The sequence below is a fragment of the Cyrtonyx montezumae genome, unplaced genomic scaffold, assembly GCF_038088225.1.
Source record: "Cyrtonyx montezumae isolate F1298 unplaced genomic scaffold, pur_monq_1.0 scaffold_3, whole genome shotgun sequence".
Classification (NCBI taxonomy): Eukaryota; Metazoa; Chordata; class Aves; order Galliformes; family Odontophoridae; genus Cyrtonyx; species Cyrtonyx montezumae.
In genome coordinates this window covers 44,800,180-44,817,235 of record NW_027072034.1, presented here as the reverse complement: position 1 = coordinate 44,817,235, position 17,056 = coordinate 44,800,180, and the positions used below count along the sequence as shown (strand labels likewise).

At 39.7% G+C, this 17,056-nt stretch overlaps 1 protein-coding gene across 5 annotated transcripts in view; it reads right to left on the bottom strand.

Annotated features, from left to right (window-relative positions):
* REPS2 (RALBP1 associated Eps domain containing 2) overlaps positions 1-17,056 on the bottom strand; it is an 88,059-nt gene that overhangs the window by 33,830 nt on the left and 37,173 nt on the right. For 4 of the 5 annotated variants that reach the window (XM_065741377.1, XM_065741381.1, XM_065741378.1 and 1 more), the window contains exons 8-12: positions 15,663-15,805; positions 9,924-10,018; positions 7,106-7,175; positions 4,994-5,059; positions 543-585 (exon numbers count right to left, since the gene is read on the bottom strand). In XM_065741377.1, coding sequence (XP_065597449.1) covers positions 543-585; positions 4,994-5,059; positions 7,106-7,175; positions 9,924-10,018; positions 15,663-15,805 — 417 coding nt within the window. The remainder of the gene's footprint in view (positions 1-542; positions 586-4,993; positions 5,060-7,105; positions 7,176-9,923; positions 10,019-15,662; positions 15,806-17,056) is intronic. The other variant, XM_065741379.1, reaches the window with a different exon arrangement.

Sequence of the window (17,056 nt, the reverse complement as noted above, 5' to 3'; positions counted from 1 at the left end):
TAAGCCCTCTGACAAACCAAAAAACAAAAGTTTAAAGGTGAATACATGATATGGCTGTCCAACAGAAAAGCCAAAAACAATACATAATCCATTTATACACAGTAGCTCCTAGCATGTCTCCCATTTCCTTTGCAAATCCAAATCCAGCAGGTGCCATTTCTAACATTCAGTTAGGAGTTTCCACCACACGTTGACCAGACACAGGCATACCGCAACCGAAAGATACACTCACACATGAGAGCTGAGCCACTGCATCTGCACACAGCCACTGTGAGGGGTTTAACAGCAGGGCAGCAGTGACCCTTTCCCTGAGCCAGGGGGGCTTCTGCCTCCTGCCATGGCTGCATAAGGCAGGGCTGGAGGCAGCCAGCACCCCAAGGAGGCAGCCAGGCAGAAGTGCAAGGGCCTTGTGAACAAAGACCACAGCCCATAATGCAGTGCCCCTGGGGTCTGCAGATTACATAGCAACACCCGTTATCACACCTCACATCCAACATCAGAGCAGTGTACATCTTATCCTGAAACAGAAATGAAAGTGGTACCTGGATCTGGGTCTGGCTTTAAGTGCATTAGGTTCCTGAGCAGCTGAAAGAGAAAAGACAAAAAGAATTGTTAGCACATAATATGTTAAATAAGAGCAGTGAGATCAGTGTACTTTTGAATTTTGCAAATGTGGATGTGAGAGCTTGCTCATCCCACGTGATATACTTTTGCTTCTCCTTCTCCTTTGTTTCTGTAATGCGTCAATGTTCTAAGAATTCAAAAGCCTAAGCATAGTCAGAACTTCATCTTCTCATTTGGCTGTTGCAGAGCAAGGGGTCTGACAGCTCTGATGAGCAGTCCTGATGGCAGCCATGACAAAGGAGAGTTGGCAAGCAACACAGGAATAATATAAACTTCCCACAGAAAATACCTTTCCCCTGTCCAGATGTCTATCTGTTGTCCCAAATTCCGAGAACAAACATTCATGTCCTTCCTAAATACTTCAACTAATAAGAATAGAAGTCTGTGTTCTTGTCACCCATAGCAATTTTAATACATCGGGTTGAAGATACTTTGACATGGCAATGGCATGGCACTTTGAGAAAGGCATTTTAGCCTGTAAAACTTTCTACTATTCCTTAAATGTCAGTCATAGGTTGTTCTATCAATGCGAAAATCTGTTTATTTTATTTGTGTGAATTCTGAATATTCTACCACCTCCAGATTTTATGCAATAGGAAAACAGTAGTGCTGAGTTACCTTCTCTGGGAAATTCCTTGAGTCTGTTCCTCAGTTTACATACTCTTCACAAGACTTTACTGTTGCTCTCCTTGCTAACAAAAAGTAATTTTGAGAAAATATATCTGTGTGATCGCTTTGAGATATCCTCCAGTTACTGCAGCAGCATGAGTGATCTCAATGCACTTACAAAGTGGATCTTTGCATTTTCCTGTTGCTCTGCTAAACAAGGTGCAACACTTCCGAGAAGCAAGGAGGATAGGGAAAAAAAATCTCAGAGCTCCTGCTTCCTTCAGAAAGATGCCTGTGTCCAAGTCAGACGTTTATCATCAGCTGCTGTATGGCATTGCCTGAGAACACAACAGACACTCCCAAATAGAGCAGGAACTCCCTGTGGTAGCAGCTGGCAAATACAGACCTTTTAATGGCTCACATTGTGTCCCTGAACAGGCCTTACACAGGAGGCTTTAGGCATACAGAGCACAACAAATACCATATGCCACACGTACAGCCACACACTATTTCTTAACAAAAGAAATGGCTTTCAGGGTCATGCAGTGATATGTGGTGCTTTGGACGGAGTAAACCCAAACGCAGCTGGCAGAGATACAAAAAAACTCTTAGAAACCAAGTTCCAGCAAATTACTGTCACCAGCAAACCGGCTCACAGTCATTCCAGGTCTCTGCAACGAACTCTTATAAAAGCAATTAAAGAACAGAGAGGGAATTACTATTCAAATATGCAGTGGTGATAATCCTGCTCTCTCTGTGTCAAACTTCCTGAGAGCAGGCCTTTAGAAGCTGCCTCTCTACCGCCATATGACCCAATTTTTCAAAATAATGAAATTGCTGATTATTAAATTACATGCACAATTATTAAATATACACCATTTAGAAGTAGGAAGTGTAAATCCTCTCCAAGCTAAGCCATGCTTAAGAACCATCCAATTTCCCTTCTTTTATGTAGATAGTAATTCTGTTCGTTCTTCTTTTATAAAGCCTTTCTTCTGAAAAACGACAGGTAAAACTGACGTTTAATCCGTCCTTGAGGACATCTTGTTGAGGTAAACATTGAAACACAAAAGGAAAAGAGAGACCTGAAAAGACTGCAAATAAAAAAAATATAGCAACATAATACTACTGCCAAGGATTTTCTTTTTAAGCTTCTGAAAATCAGGAAATTCAAGGCTGCAGTTACACAATACCCAGACCTAGCCTTAGTGGGAACCTTTCATAAGGTGAAGAACTATACACAAACTCTTATAAAACAGGTAGTTCATTATTAGGGTATACAAACAACAGTGTGGCAGCATTTCTGTGCAGTGTGCTGGCACTGCAGTGCACTCACACTACTGTGCATACTTCATACATGAGGTGTAGGTTTGCACATATGTACAACCTAATCACTCAAGATGATACAAAATATTTACTCAGCTCATGAGTTTTCCATATTTCTACTGCTATGAATAAATGAACTTAACTAACATGAAACTAAGATAAAATTAAAGTTGTTGAGTAAATTGATTACATTTATTATTTAGAAGTTTGAATGACTCCTGGATTAGAAGAGCCCAATGAACTGAACAGTGACCAATTAAAATCATGTATGATGATGAACTTATTCACTCAAACCGCAGGAGAGTGTGAAAGTTCCCCTTTTGATTGTTTAACAGCTTCCAGCCTCTCTCCCAGCTCAACTTCATTTTAACATTTCTAATTATGCAGACTCCATAACTTTTGAGTGTAGCCTAATGGACAATTGAGGCCTCCCTGCTCTATGGGATGGAGGCTTGAGTGGAAAACTGTATTATAAAAGGTGCAAGCATGCTACACTGATAAGGAAAATAAAACAAGATTTTTCTATTAGTTTAAATCATCTACAGTGACTCACCTATTACCTCTTATCGGTGGCCTACACAAATATTTAATTGTTCACAAATTTGATCCCTCCATCCTCTAAAAGTCCAAGGCCAACAGTGATCTTACACTCAGCAGCCTAAATAAAGTGGACCAGTTTTCAGAGATGCTGAGCATTTAAGTTTTTTACACCGCCTCCCTTGGTAAGCAAAACCTGCAGGACTGCCAAAGGAGTGGGAAGAAATGAAAGACATGGGGGAAAAAATGATAGTGGCAATGGTGGAATACAGGTGAAAACCTTTTATTTTTCCTAATCATACAAAAGATGGAATTACTGAAGTGAAAATAAAACCCCTTTAATCACAGAATCACCAGTGTTGGAAAAGACCTCTAAGATCATTCAGACCAACCATCCACTTATCACCAATATTTCTCACTAAACCACGTCCCTCAGTACCACATCTAAATGTTCCCTGAATTCCTCCAAGGACAGCAGTTCCACCACCTCCCTGGGCAGCCCATTCCACTGCCTGACCGCTCTTGTGGAGTAGTATTTCCTAATGTTTAGCTTGAATCTCTCCTGGTGCAACTCGAGGCCATGCCCTCTAGTTCTATAGCTAGTCACAAAGGAAAAGACATTGAGCCCCACCTTGCCACAACCTCCCTTCAGGTAGTTACAGAGAGCGATAAGGTCACCTCTGAGCCTCCTCTTCTTGGGGTGCTGCTGGATAAAATGTGGAGGGCAGGGACTAGGGAGAACAGAACTGAGTCCTTGAATGGACCTCCTTTTCCCTTCAGAAGGGAGTGAGCGTGTCTGACTGTGTAGGAACAATTGTTCAAGAGCGTTGGACTAGGTGATCTTAGTGGTGTTTTCCAACCTTAACGATTCTGTGACTCTAAGAACAAGAGCCGATAGGACATCTGGTAACTGCCAAGTGTTTGGGAAGAAGCCAGGGAAAAAAAAGGGGAAGAAAAAGAAAGGAACGAGTTGAGTTGGGAAATGAAGCATGCAGCTGTTGAGCAGCCATGAATAAATGGAGCTGTGAAACAAAACTGCTGTGACAGACATTTGGAGTCAGTTTTCTTAATCAAGGATATCTTCGCAAGTAAAAATGTTTATTGAGAAGGAAAATAAAGCAGGTCCAGATTTTAATTTCACTGGGACATAGCCAACATTCTTACCACACTAGGAAAGAGGCTAACAGAGGGGAGGGCAAGGGAGACTTGATGGACTGAATGCACAGAAAGTTTCTGGAACAGCTAAGCAACTTTCATCCTGTCATTTCAAAATTAAAATTTTCCACTATTACAAGAGAAAGAAAAATCATACATGGTTTTGCAAGAAAAAAAGCATCAGAATCACAAGCTTGTGCTGGTGCTCTAAGGTGCCAAAAAGCTATCTGCCCTTGAACTTCCAGATGGAAAATGTGAATGCCATTTTATTATAAATAAATAAATAAAGACATAAATAAAGACATTTCAGAATAGTTACATAGTTGCTGAAACATTAAGTACTTTTTTGACACTTGAGAAGAGCTTTTATTGATAAGATGCTATTGCATTTCATTTGTAGTACAAAAAAAAAACCTCCAAACATCCAGAATTCACATTCCTTTCAAAATTCTATGTCCAAAATATCTCTGATAGATGCATGAAGAACTCACACATGCTAAAAAACAAGAGGAAGAATGCAAGAGAACCTTTAGATATCCTGAAGTCCTAATTAAGGTTACTCATAAAGTAATAGCCATTATGATGCAAATGCCAATTTCAGTACTAAAATAATAAACGAGCAGAAGGATCTTAAGAAATAAAAGAAAAGGAAGTCCAATTACATTACTTTAGTTTTGTTCTGATATAAAAATATTTGATTTAAATTCTAATGGAAGTAATGAGTAATTTTTTTTCTTCTTACCTGTTTTCACAGTCAAGTGCTGAAATTCCTTTGGTATCGTTTTGACAGCAGTGCTTACTTTAAGAGCTTATTAAAAAAAGAAAGAAAATTAAATATGTACAGGTCATATCTTTATGTATCAGCTCTGAAAAAGCAGCAACTAAAACAGTAATGGCTGGAATACTTAATAAATCCAAACAGACATGAAAAGAAACCAACAATAGTACAATAGTCTCAGAACACCAAACATCTTAAACAGTATTCTTAAGAGCCAAAAAATCAAGAATAGATAGGCCTATGTCCAACTTGACAAATAATCCCTAATTTGAGGACTTGATGACTGAATGCTTAAAATGAAGGAGATCAGCAACACCTAACATTCACCTCTCTGGAGGTACAAACCCAGAAACCCAGGGCACAGCAGAGACAACAGCTTTTGGCAATTGAAGCCTTATCAGCTTGCCCCAGGGAATGTTGAAAAGCACTGATAGAGACAGGATTAAAATTCAGGAAACCACAATTTTTTGTGTTTATTCCTCTGTCACCAATGCCTACAAACCTCTTAATTGCTTTCTCAAGTGTTTTTCATACATTAGCATAGTTTAATGCACGTAATGCATAATATTGTAAATGACCACTTTTAATGAAATCTCTCATCTCCATTTGTCTCTATCAAACAAAACGTGGGACAAGTCTGATTCTCAGATCAAGTTCTATCTGCACAACTTCCATGCTTAACTATATAAAAACCTGATACGGCAGTGGAGCTAATATCATTTCAAAAAACGAAGGAAAATTTGCTCCTGCTGCCTTAAATTGGAGATTCTTCATGTCTGAGAACAACTACTCAGCCAGGAGAGCAATCTGTTCTTTCATTTGCTGGAAATAGCGATGAATGGTAGAATGAGAGCGCATTTGTTCTTTGGCTTACAAAGTAGGAGTCTCTGTCATAAATACAGCAAATCTTCAGCCATGAAGGACCACATGAATTGGAATAGCTCCCCATCTGACTTAACGTGTCACCAGCCCTGAACAAAACAAGTTCTTCACCTATCATAGAAGAAAATGAATTCATCAAGTACAACTTAGATCTTCCCTAGATGTTGCAAAGCAATAACCTTCATGGTTCAAATCCTGCTCTTCTGCGTTATGATTTTTACAGCATAACAGACTTCATCGGAAAAACATGAGTTTCTTGGAATACACTGACTTATCCAAATGTTTTACAAACATACGTCGATCTTGACAACTTTTCTTTAACCAAGGAATAAAAGTAATATGCCAAACTTGGTCACACTTGTTTTAGAGCATCATTCAGGAATGTGGACAACCTGGTCTCAAGGCTCTGATGTGGACAGCTGTGAAGTCAACCTTTTTTTTTTTCCTTTTTTTTTTTTTTTTTTAATGAATGCATTATCCACAGCTCTGAGAATCAGGCAAGAAAATACCTACAAATGTTTCATTTCCACAGCTGAGGGACAAGGACAGCAAGTAAGAATATGAAAGGTCAGGGAAACAGAATACAAGAGGCAATGATGGTACTATGTTCCAGGGCTGACTCTGGAAGCCCTAGTAGCTGCTAAGTGTAAAAAGAAAAAATAATCTTCGTTCACATGATTTGCTCCCAGATATCAAATGCGATATATGAATCAATTGTCTCCTAGGTTATCCAAAATGTTTGTTTCACAAGAAAATGAAGGGTTGTTTTCTGTTAGCTTTTTGTTTGTTTGTTTTTAGTATTCCGAATAAAAACTAATATTGAAATGTTGCTATTTCCTGCAAAATGGTAAATCCAAAACTTGGTACAATCCAGCCTCTACTATACAAAATCTCAGATAATGACAATTACAACTTCGTTGAAAAAAGAAATGCAGCATTACTTGCCTTAGGACAGGGCTTATATTAAAAGGCATATTTTATATTATTCACGTGGGATAGTTAATTCTGAAGGAAACCTACTCATTTCTTTTTCTTCATCTCAGCTGCTGACAATGACCTGTCTTTTTATAACTACAGCAAAATATAACCAGCTTGGAAATTAAACATACAATTACTTCTGTCAGCATATATATGGAATTATTAATTAACACATGGAACTTAAGTGAAAATACACATATATATTTATTTGAATACCTTGTTTGTCATCTTTGCTTTTATCTTGTATCACGGCAGAGTTATCAGGTACCTCTTCAGCTGATGTCTTCTTAAAGATAGAAGGTGGTTTATTATAACAGTAGTCAGAGCAGACACACACGTTTCCACAGTCAAATATTTAAGAATACAGACCAATATGAATAAAAGTGCACCAAGATCTTGTACCAAGATTTGCTTTATATGATAAAGAACCTGGGAAAATCTGTAAAAAGATAGCTATGATCTCACAAAATTCAATGAATTGTGAGTATGACATTTCTGAGGGAGTTTAAAGCAACCTCAGACAGTTGTTTTATGCCTACAGTGAGAAATCTTGTCTTATCTTTAAGCTTTTGGCAATGAGAAGGCTCATGGAAAGAAGCCAAATGAATAGGGAGAAAAAAAAAAACAGAATCAGAGTGAGAGACAAAAACTTGAGAATTAAAAAAAAAAGGCAAATGTGTAGTTAGCAAAAACAGACACTCTTCTCTTTCTTGAACATATAATTACCAGCATTTGTGCATTTTCAGAGTTTAACAAAGCCTAGTGCTCAAATAAGTCTGCTGACATTATTATCTTTATAAATACATTCAAGACTTGTCTCCAATTTACTGTAGTACTGTAGTTCAGCAGTCAGAGTTTCAGTCTTCTGAAATTAAATTAAACAGCAAGAATTGATGATAGATGGAAAGAGACAAAAGACATGGAGATGATGCGTAACTGATTGCACTGATAATACAATATTTCTAACATAGCGACCAAGTATCTAAACTGTGTTTCCTCAAATATCCAAGCTACAAATTAAATTGCAACAGTGAATTACTGCACTTCCCACACAGTGAGATAAATGGGAGATGAATTATTGAATTTCCAACTGAAACTCATTCAGAGCATTAATTCCGAACATAAAAACATCAGTTGAACAACAACAATGGAAAATCAAGCCAAAATCGTTCTGAAACCAGTTTTGAGAAGAGATTTTGTACTCTATTAATCTTGGATAACAAAGGACAAAAATAACAAGGCCTTACAAAAAACTAATTGAGAGCTCTGCCCAACATGTCTAAATCCTGGACAATGAAGAAACAAAGCAAAACCAGATAAAATCAGTTAGCTCTCACTATTCTCAGCCAGCAGTTAATCACGCTACAAATTCTTCATGGTTTTCAACATAGCCATAAAAAATTTGATATTACTGAGCATCCTGCCACCTTGCAGAAACTAGGAATGAAGTAGCAGTACATCAAGCTGTTCCCCCAAGAACAATAGTTCAGTAGTTGACTATTACACAGCATAGTAATCTGTAAGTTTTTTGCCTTTATGGTGAGAACATCTTAAGGAGAGAGAAGAGAGAAGGCAGAGGAGGTTGAACAGCTTAACTCCTGGAAATCAAATGAAAAATTAAATGTGAAATGGAGGATTTGTTGTTTGGGGTTTTTGTGAGCCTGTGAGCTTTTTTGCTCACTTAGATTTATTCTTACTCTGCACTTACATTAATGGGCTGTAAACAAGCAGAGCCTAAAAATAAGACATTTAATAAGATCATGAAATTGTACTGGTTAGGTTATTGGAATAACATTTTATGACCAAGAAACACAAGATGACTCTGAAAGCAAGACTTCCGAGCTTTCTGAAATATATATGTATATGAATGGTGTAGTCTTACAGTCCCAAAGGCTGTGCTACTGAAGAACAAACATTATCACAACTCTACAATAACAAAAGTCTGCTCTGCTTATCTGGGCAGTCATCTGTGAAGGCAACATCCAAACTGGAATGAAGACTCCCCAGACTACAGAATATCAGAATAATAGCTCTGCTTTCAAAACTCAGTACAAATGCTGTGCTTTAGTCAAGCTGTGGTACAAAAGCAATACCCAGCAAGTGCCCTGTGGAGGCCACACATATTTTAACAGTTTCAGAAGACAGAGTACATGTTCAAAGTGTTGACTGCAGCATTACCAAAAGCACATGTAACACTCGGTTGCGTTAGAAGTAGCAGCACAGGAGGGCCTGTCTGGCCCTCCTGAGTTTAATTCGGTAATGGAAGAGCTGAGTTCTGATGTAGAAACACCCAAGAACAAGGCACAGGGATGAAATAGCTGAGGGAGCACTTTGCTGAGCTGGCATGACATGTCGTCACTTTTTAACTTGGCGGCAGCATCAGAAGAGCCTTCTATTCAATCGCAGCAGCAATCTGCAGCAACGTTCAGAGCCTTAACAATTCTGAGCTGAAAGCCCATTTTTTCAGTCAGTCTGACATGTGATTCTCTTTCTTAAATGCTAAACCTTTGAACCCCACAGTGTATATATTCAGAGTTGCAATATCCAAGCACAACTCAGTGGCTGTGGTTAGTTCAGCGTAGAAGACTGTTAAAGCTTGATTTTTATATATATTTTTAACCTCAGTAATAAGGACTTCTCCTTAATTTTGCTTGCAGTATTCTTTCATTTCTTTCATCTGACACTGTGATACTGTTTGCAGTAAGTCCCTAAGACTCCTTCCCCATTCCTTCCTTAAAACAGCTTTCCAACTCCTTACAATTACTAAGTAGACAGACCCTTAGGTGCTAGTTCCTTAGACTATAAGAAAGCTCAGTAATAAAATGGGGACCAAGTCACCTAGAACTCAACTATGCATGTCCATGCTGCACCTAACCAGGGATACTTTCAGCTCCAAAGAAACGAAGTAGAAGGAACCAGGACGAGACAAGATACTTTTCATATCAACAGCATGCATGGAAATGGAGCTCTGAAACTATGAGACTGCCCTATTGCTGGGCACTCTGCAGGAGCTGTCCTGAGCACACTTCCTCACCTCCATCCGGCCAAAGTCCCGAGTCGGCTGGCTGCCAGGCAATGGCTCAGAGTAAGAATCGAACAGCGTGCACTCACGCAGAGGCTTCAAGGAGGCTAGAGGGGAAAGGAAAACAACAAAAAGGGTGAAAAAAAAATCATCCAGAGACATGTCAACTATTTGATTAATAGGCACTTCTTAAAACCAGTTCCATCACGACTTTGCCCATTATTTCTACATGTCAGATCTGATATTTAAAAAAAATATGAAGAAAATCTTCCTGTCTTGTATTTTGAAGAAATCATGAAAGTAGTAAGGTGTGTAATTTCGGTTATAAAAAATAACTGTGAAATTTGGAAGAGGTAAAATTAACTCCTAAACATCAAACATTAACCTGCACATTTCCTGCATGCAGCCCAGTATCAACTTACAAGATCTTACAGTTTATATTTTATTGTCTTAGCATGGCTTATCAAACCTTCAAGTTTTGCTATTTTAACTACTGAAAAGAATAGCAGAAACTATACTACACAGTAAAATGGAAAGCAAGTAAAAATCAAGGACAATAAACCCAGCAAGTAAAAATCACACGCAATAAAACCAGTCACTGCTGCAGTACATATCATCTTCAGTATTCCTCAACTAAACAGCATTGAGAACAGGAAAAAGAAAATACAATTCTAAACTTTTCACAGCAATATTCGCAAGAACTGCATTTCTATTCCACAGGCTCAAGTCCTTCTGCTGATATCACTACAGGACTAGTTCACCTCACATAAATCTCTCTAAACAACTGAAAAATCTTTTTTCTTTGAGATTGGCATCTTGAAAGGCAGAATAACCAGTTTTCAGGTCAAATCTCTAGTTTCTGGGTAGTCTCTAGTTCAACTGGAGAAACTGAGCTCTTGCAGATCAGTCTTAATTTAAAATACAATAGGTTACATACAGGTCAAATAGCTTTTTTTTTTTTCCTTTTTAGTTTGTTTTAATAAAAGAAATCAGAAAAGAAGGTGCTGGGTCAAACTGTCAGCAGAGCTGTACCAGGACAGTTCTCCCCGCATTTGTAGTTTACAGAACAAGCAATAAAACTAGCCAAGATTGATTCATTCTGAAGTGCTCTGTCTTATGCTCCGAGTCACTTTATCTGAAGCTTTAACAGTCTTATCAGATTGAAAAACCTGTTCCATTCTGAACTCAATACAACCTAATGAAAAACAGTTTCCAGAAATCTTTATCATGTTCCTAATCAGACAAATTAAACCAAAATTTCAGAGAAATAAAATCAAACTATGAAAACATTAGAACAAAGGTTTATTTTAACAATCTCTTTTGACATTTTAGCTTAGCATATGATGATTTGCTTACTTATCAATTCTTCTATTTCAGAAGTTGATGCAACCAGAGCCATATTCTTGATTGTCATTCACAGTGGTACAGTGTGTTGAGACGTGGTGCTTTTTATTAAGCAAGTCTCTAGATTTCAGAATCCTGACTAGGCAGCAATACATTTTCAGACCCTCAAATCATCAGCATTAGCTTATTACCCACAGCATGTAGTATGCCTAGAAAAATTAGTCCTGTCACCCTTTCACACAGATCAGCTTGAAATGCTTGGCTCTGTCCAACACATGAGGAAATGTTTATAATCTATGAAAGTGATAAATGCTCAATGCTAAAAGGAACAAATTATGGAAAAATAAAGGGATTCCTAGAGAACAACCACAGCTTAGCATGTTCTTCCTTCCACTGACATAATGACTTCATACTACTGTAGGTGGTTATGTCTGTTGCAGATTTACCCAAAAATGATTTATGTGAAGACACAGAACCATAGAATCATAGAATGGTTTGGGTTGGAAGGGACCTTTAAGATCATCTAGTTCTAATCCCTGTGCTATAGGCAGGGACACCTCCCTCTAGACCTGGTTGCTCAGAGCCTCATCCAGCCTGGCTGTGAATGCTCCCAGGGAGGGGACATTCTCAACCTCACTGGGCAACCTGTTCCAGTGTCTCACCACTCTCACAGTAAAGATTTTCTTCCTAATATCTAGTCTAAATCTACCCTCTTCCAGTTTAAAACCATTTCCCCTTGTCCTGTTGCTACATGCCCCTATGAAAAGTCCTTCCCAGCTTTCTGGTAGGTCCTTTCAGGTACTGGAAGGCCACTATTAGGTTTCCTCAGAGCCTTCTCTTCTCCAGGCTGAAGAGCCCTAGCTCTCTCAGAGTGTCCTCATAGGAGAGGTGTTCTAGCCCTCTGGTCATCTTTGTGGCCCTCCTCTGGACCTGCTCCAACAACTCCATGTCCTTCTTGTGTTGGGGGTTCCAGAACTGGATGTGGTACTACAGAGTACAGAGGAGCAGAATCAACTCCCTTGACCTGCTAGTCACTTCTCTTGATACAACTCGAGATACAGTTGGCCTTATGGGCTGCAAGTGCACACACTGCCACCTCATGTTGAATCTTCCATCAACCAGCACTCCTAAATCCTTCTCCTCAGGGTTGCTCTCAAGCTGTTCTCTGCCAAACCTGTATCTGTGCTTGTGATTGCCCTGACCCAGCTGCAGGATCTTGCACTTGGCCTTGATGAACTTCATAAAGTTGGCATGGGCCCACCTCTCACACCTATTCAGGTCCCTCTGGATGGCATCCCTTTCCTCCAGAGTGTTAACTGCACCAACTCAGCTTGGTATCATCTGCAAACTTGCTGAGGGTGCACTTGAGCCCACTGTCCATTTTGCCTACAAATAACACCTGTCCCAACTCTGATCTCTACGGAATAACACTTGTCATCAGTCTCCACTTGGACATTAAGCCACTGACCGCAACTCTCTGAGTGTGACCATCCAGCCAATTTCTTCTCCAGTGAGTGGTGCATCCATCAAATCCATTTTTCTCCAATTTGGTGACCAGAATGTCACTGACAGTGTCAAATGCTTTGACAAGTCTAGGTAGATGATGTAAGTTGCTCTTCCTTTTTTTTTTTTTTTTCCTTGTCTTTATTTCCCATGTGCCTTAGTAGGGCCTTCAGGAGAGTCTGCTCCATGGTCTTGCCAGGCACAGAGGGGAGACTGATTGGCCTGTAGCTCCCTGGATCTTCTTTTCTTCCATTTAAAATGGGGGTTGTATTTCCCCTTTTCCAATCAGTGGTAACTTCACCAGACTGCCATAACCTCTCAAATATGATGGATAGCAGCTTGGCAACTTCATCTGTCAGTTCAATCACAGCCTGTGGATGGATCTTGTCAGGTCCCATGGACTTGTGCAACTTCAGTTTCTTTAGATGGTCTCAGACCTGATCTTCACTTACAGCAGGCAGATCTACCTTCTCCAAGTTCTTACCACCGCTTTCTGCAGCTTGGTCGGTATGGCTCAAGCCCTCGCCTGTGAAGACTGAGGCAAAGAAGAAAAAGAGCACCTCAGCCTTCTCTGTATCCCTCAAGACCAGGTCTCCAATTTCTTTTCAGAAAGGGCCTTCTTTTTATCACTGTAGAATTTATTCTTGCTCCCCTTGATGTCCCTGGCTAGATTTAATTCTCTCTGGGTTTCAGCTTTCCTAATGTCATCCTTGTCTGCTCAGACAACTTCTCTGCAGTCTTCCCATGATCCTGCTTCCACTCCCTATAGACTTCCTTTTTGAGCTTAAGTACTTCCAGGAGCTCTTTTTTGATCCATGGAGGCCTCCAGGTATTCTTGCCTGCCTTCCTTTTTCTCAGGATGCACTGCTTCTGGCTTAGAGAATATGGTCCTTGAATACTAACCAGGTTTCTTAGGGCCCTCTTTCCTCCAGGGCTTTCTCCCATGTCACCCTGACAAGCAGTTCCCTGAAGAGTTCAAAACCTACTCCTGAAGTCTAGAGTAGCAAGCGCCCTTTGACATACTAAGGATTTTGAACTCCACCACTCTGAGGTCACTACAAGCAAGGCTGGCCTTGAGCTTCGCGTTACTCACCAGCTCCTCCTCATTGGTGAAGTCAAGGTCCAGCACAGCACCTTTCCTTGTGGGTTTCTGTACCACTTGGAAAAGGAAGTTATCATCAACACACTCCAGGAACCTTTTTGGTTTCTGGTGCACTGCTGTGTAGTCCCTCTCCAACAGATATCAGGGTGATTGAAGTGCCCCATGAGGACTACATTTTGTGAATGTGAAGCTACTCCTGTCTGGTCTTCCTGATCAAGCAGCCTTGTAGCAGACCTCCACTACAATGTCTCCTTTCCCTGCCTTCCCTTTAACCCTAACCCATAAGCTCTTTGTCAGCTCCTCATCTATCCCCAGATGGAGCTCCACAGACCCCATGTGGTCATTGATGCAGAGGGCAAAGCCCCCTCCCATTCTCCCCTTCCCAGCACCTCTCAGTAATGCCAATGACATCATAGCCCTGTAGGCATGCACATGCCTACAACTTCTCCTGCTTGTTCCCCATGCTCTGTGGATTGGTAAACAGCCACTTGAATTGGGCTCCCATTGAGGCTGATTTACCAATTAGAGTTACCTTATCCTACATCTTAGGTGATGTCTTACAGGGCATGTGATCCTACTCCAGGCCCAGGGCATCCATCACTACTGTCAGCCATGTACAATGATTTGAGGATCTCCATCCCTGGCATTATAAAGTCCTCCTGATTAAATTGGAAAGTGTGCTGCCAAAGATGGTCTTTCCTTTGTCTGACAGATGAACATGTCAACCTCAGCCTGCAAGAAAGCTTACAAGCTATTTTATAATGACAACAGGAGTAAAAGTGGTAGACCTGGAGGGAAAAGGGTAGTTGTAATTATGACAAGGGAACGTAATTAGAGAGACTAAAAGTGATGAAAACTCAGAGTTATAGGTTTTACAAGAGCTTCTCCCACTGGATATGAAGATAGTGGAACATGATTCCACCAGAAATTACTTATAAATCTGATACAGGGTGAACATTTAATTTTCATAACTGCAGGTTGATTTGCTCTTTTCCTGTCTTTTAATATATTCAGTATCATCAAATTTAATGGAAATTTTATTAGGTCTTAAATACTATCCCTTAGCACTGTAATTATCATCTGTGATTAATCCTCCTAGCCCTAGAAAGCCATGCACATTTTTCAGATTGAACACTATATTTCAGTGTTCACTTATAATTACAAGAGGTGCAACTGAAGAGAACAAATGAAAGGGCATGTTTCTCACTACACATTGTTACTGAGATATGTTATACTTTGGAATAAATAATCCTTGTCATTCACAAACTGTCGTAATCTCCCTGTCATTAGTGCAAATTATTTACAGGAGAAGCTGTGGATTATGTAATATGAGTTAAAACAAAATTCACCCTTTCATACAACTGGTGACTAAATCCAACCATATATATTAGTACAGCAATTTCTAAAGCAGTCCAGTCTTGTTTGCAACACATTTTCAAAAGACAGATACATAAGAGAAAATAACTAAGAGTTAAAAGCCATACATGTCTTGCTGGATTATTTTAGCTACGTGTAATCATCTGCCACTTTAGCTATAATGGCACCTGAAGTACACTGGAGCAGGCAATCAGACAGAAGCAGGTAACTGCTACATGTTGCATTGTTGTTTTGTGCTTTCATACATACACTTTTCAGCAATTGCCTCATAACCACAATTAGAAACACATGCCTTAAAAACAAAGCGGGAAGCCATGAATGAACTTAGCTCCACCTGCAATGTGCAAAATGCACCTTGTTTAAGCAAGGTGAGTTTCTGAGGTGGTTGCAGGACATCAGCCTTGTTGATGCAGCAGGGATGTTACCTGCTTGGAGGTAGTCTGGCAGCAGTGTCTCGGGCAGTGTCTCAGGCAACTGGTAACCATTCTTCCTCGCAACCACCAGATGGAAAGCAGCACAAAACTCAGGGAGCGTCAGTGCCCCGTCGCAATCCACATCACTCAGCTCCCTAGAGGTACAACAGTCACGTGCTTACCAAGCCACCACCACAAGGAAGTGAACACATCATCACCTTTGAAACCAAGTATTTCAATAGAGGACAAACATTGTTTTTTTCTACTTGATTGTAACAATTAAAATTCCCACCTAGAACCACAGAAGAGTTTGGGTTATAAGGGACCTCACAGCCCACCCAGCCCCAACCCCTGCCATGGGCAGGGCTGCCCTCACCAGCTCAGGCTGCCCAGGGCCCCATCCAACCTGGCCTTGAGTGCCTCCAGGGATGGGGCACCACAGCTTCTCTAGGCAGCTGTGCCAGCACTTCACCACCTTCTGGGTACAGAATTACCTCTTAATGTCTAATCTAAATATCTCCTCTTTTAGTTAAAACCAACATCCACCTCTGACATCGTGGACCAACATAATAAAATAGGAAGTAGTACTTTTGGGGCAGCCCTTGCACATATCTTGTATTTCTAGAGGGGAAATCAGCTTTCAAATGGTTAAAGCTATTCTGACTAATCCATGCCGCATCTTAAGCCAGTTCAAGCCAAGTTACAAATGGACTTCAGCAAATATCAGCAGCATTGACTAGCCTCAAGAAAATAGGTGAAAGTATGCTCTTGACATGTCCAAATATTATTAACCACTCATTGAATCTGTTGTCTTTTTAATTCTCTCATGCCCATAAAACAACAAAAATGGGCTTCAGATATTCAAGAACTCAATTTTACAAATTAACTCCTCTACCAGAAATAAGTAATATCTTATTATGAACACAGTGACTAAATAAACATATAACTTCCTACACTTTGAAAGTAACAAGTATTTTTTCAAGCTGCTGAGGTTATAGTGGCAAAGAATGAAACATCCCATATGTTTAACACAGTAGCACAGTCAATAAATCATATCATTATAAAATCATAATTATCTACTAGAAAGGAATACTTTCTTTGAATTTTGTGCTGAGAACAATTTATGTGAACAATACGAATACTATGTGTTTTATTAATGTATTGGTTTAATCTGCTCTTCTTATATAATCTTTACTTTAAATTCAAATATTCACTTCCCCTAACAGAGTGCTTCTTTGGTTGTGTTTCTGTTGTTACATTGTGTTCATTATTATTGGGTTTTTTGTTTGTTTGTTTTTGTTTTTAACTTTAATTTTCTTAGCTTACAATCTGCTTTGAAAAGACTCCAGACATATTCTTCGACCCCAATAGATGTTTAGGCTCTTGCAAGCTTTTCTTCATATCTA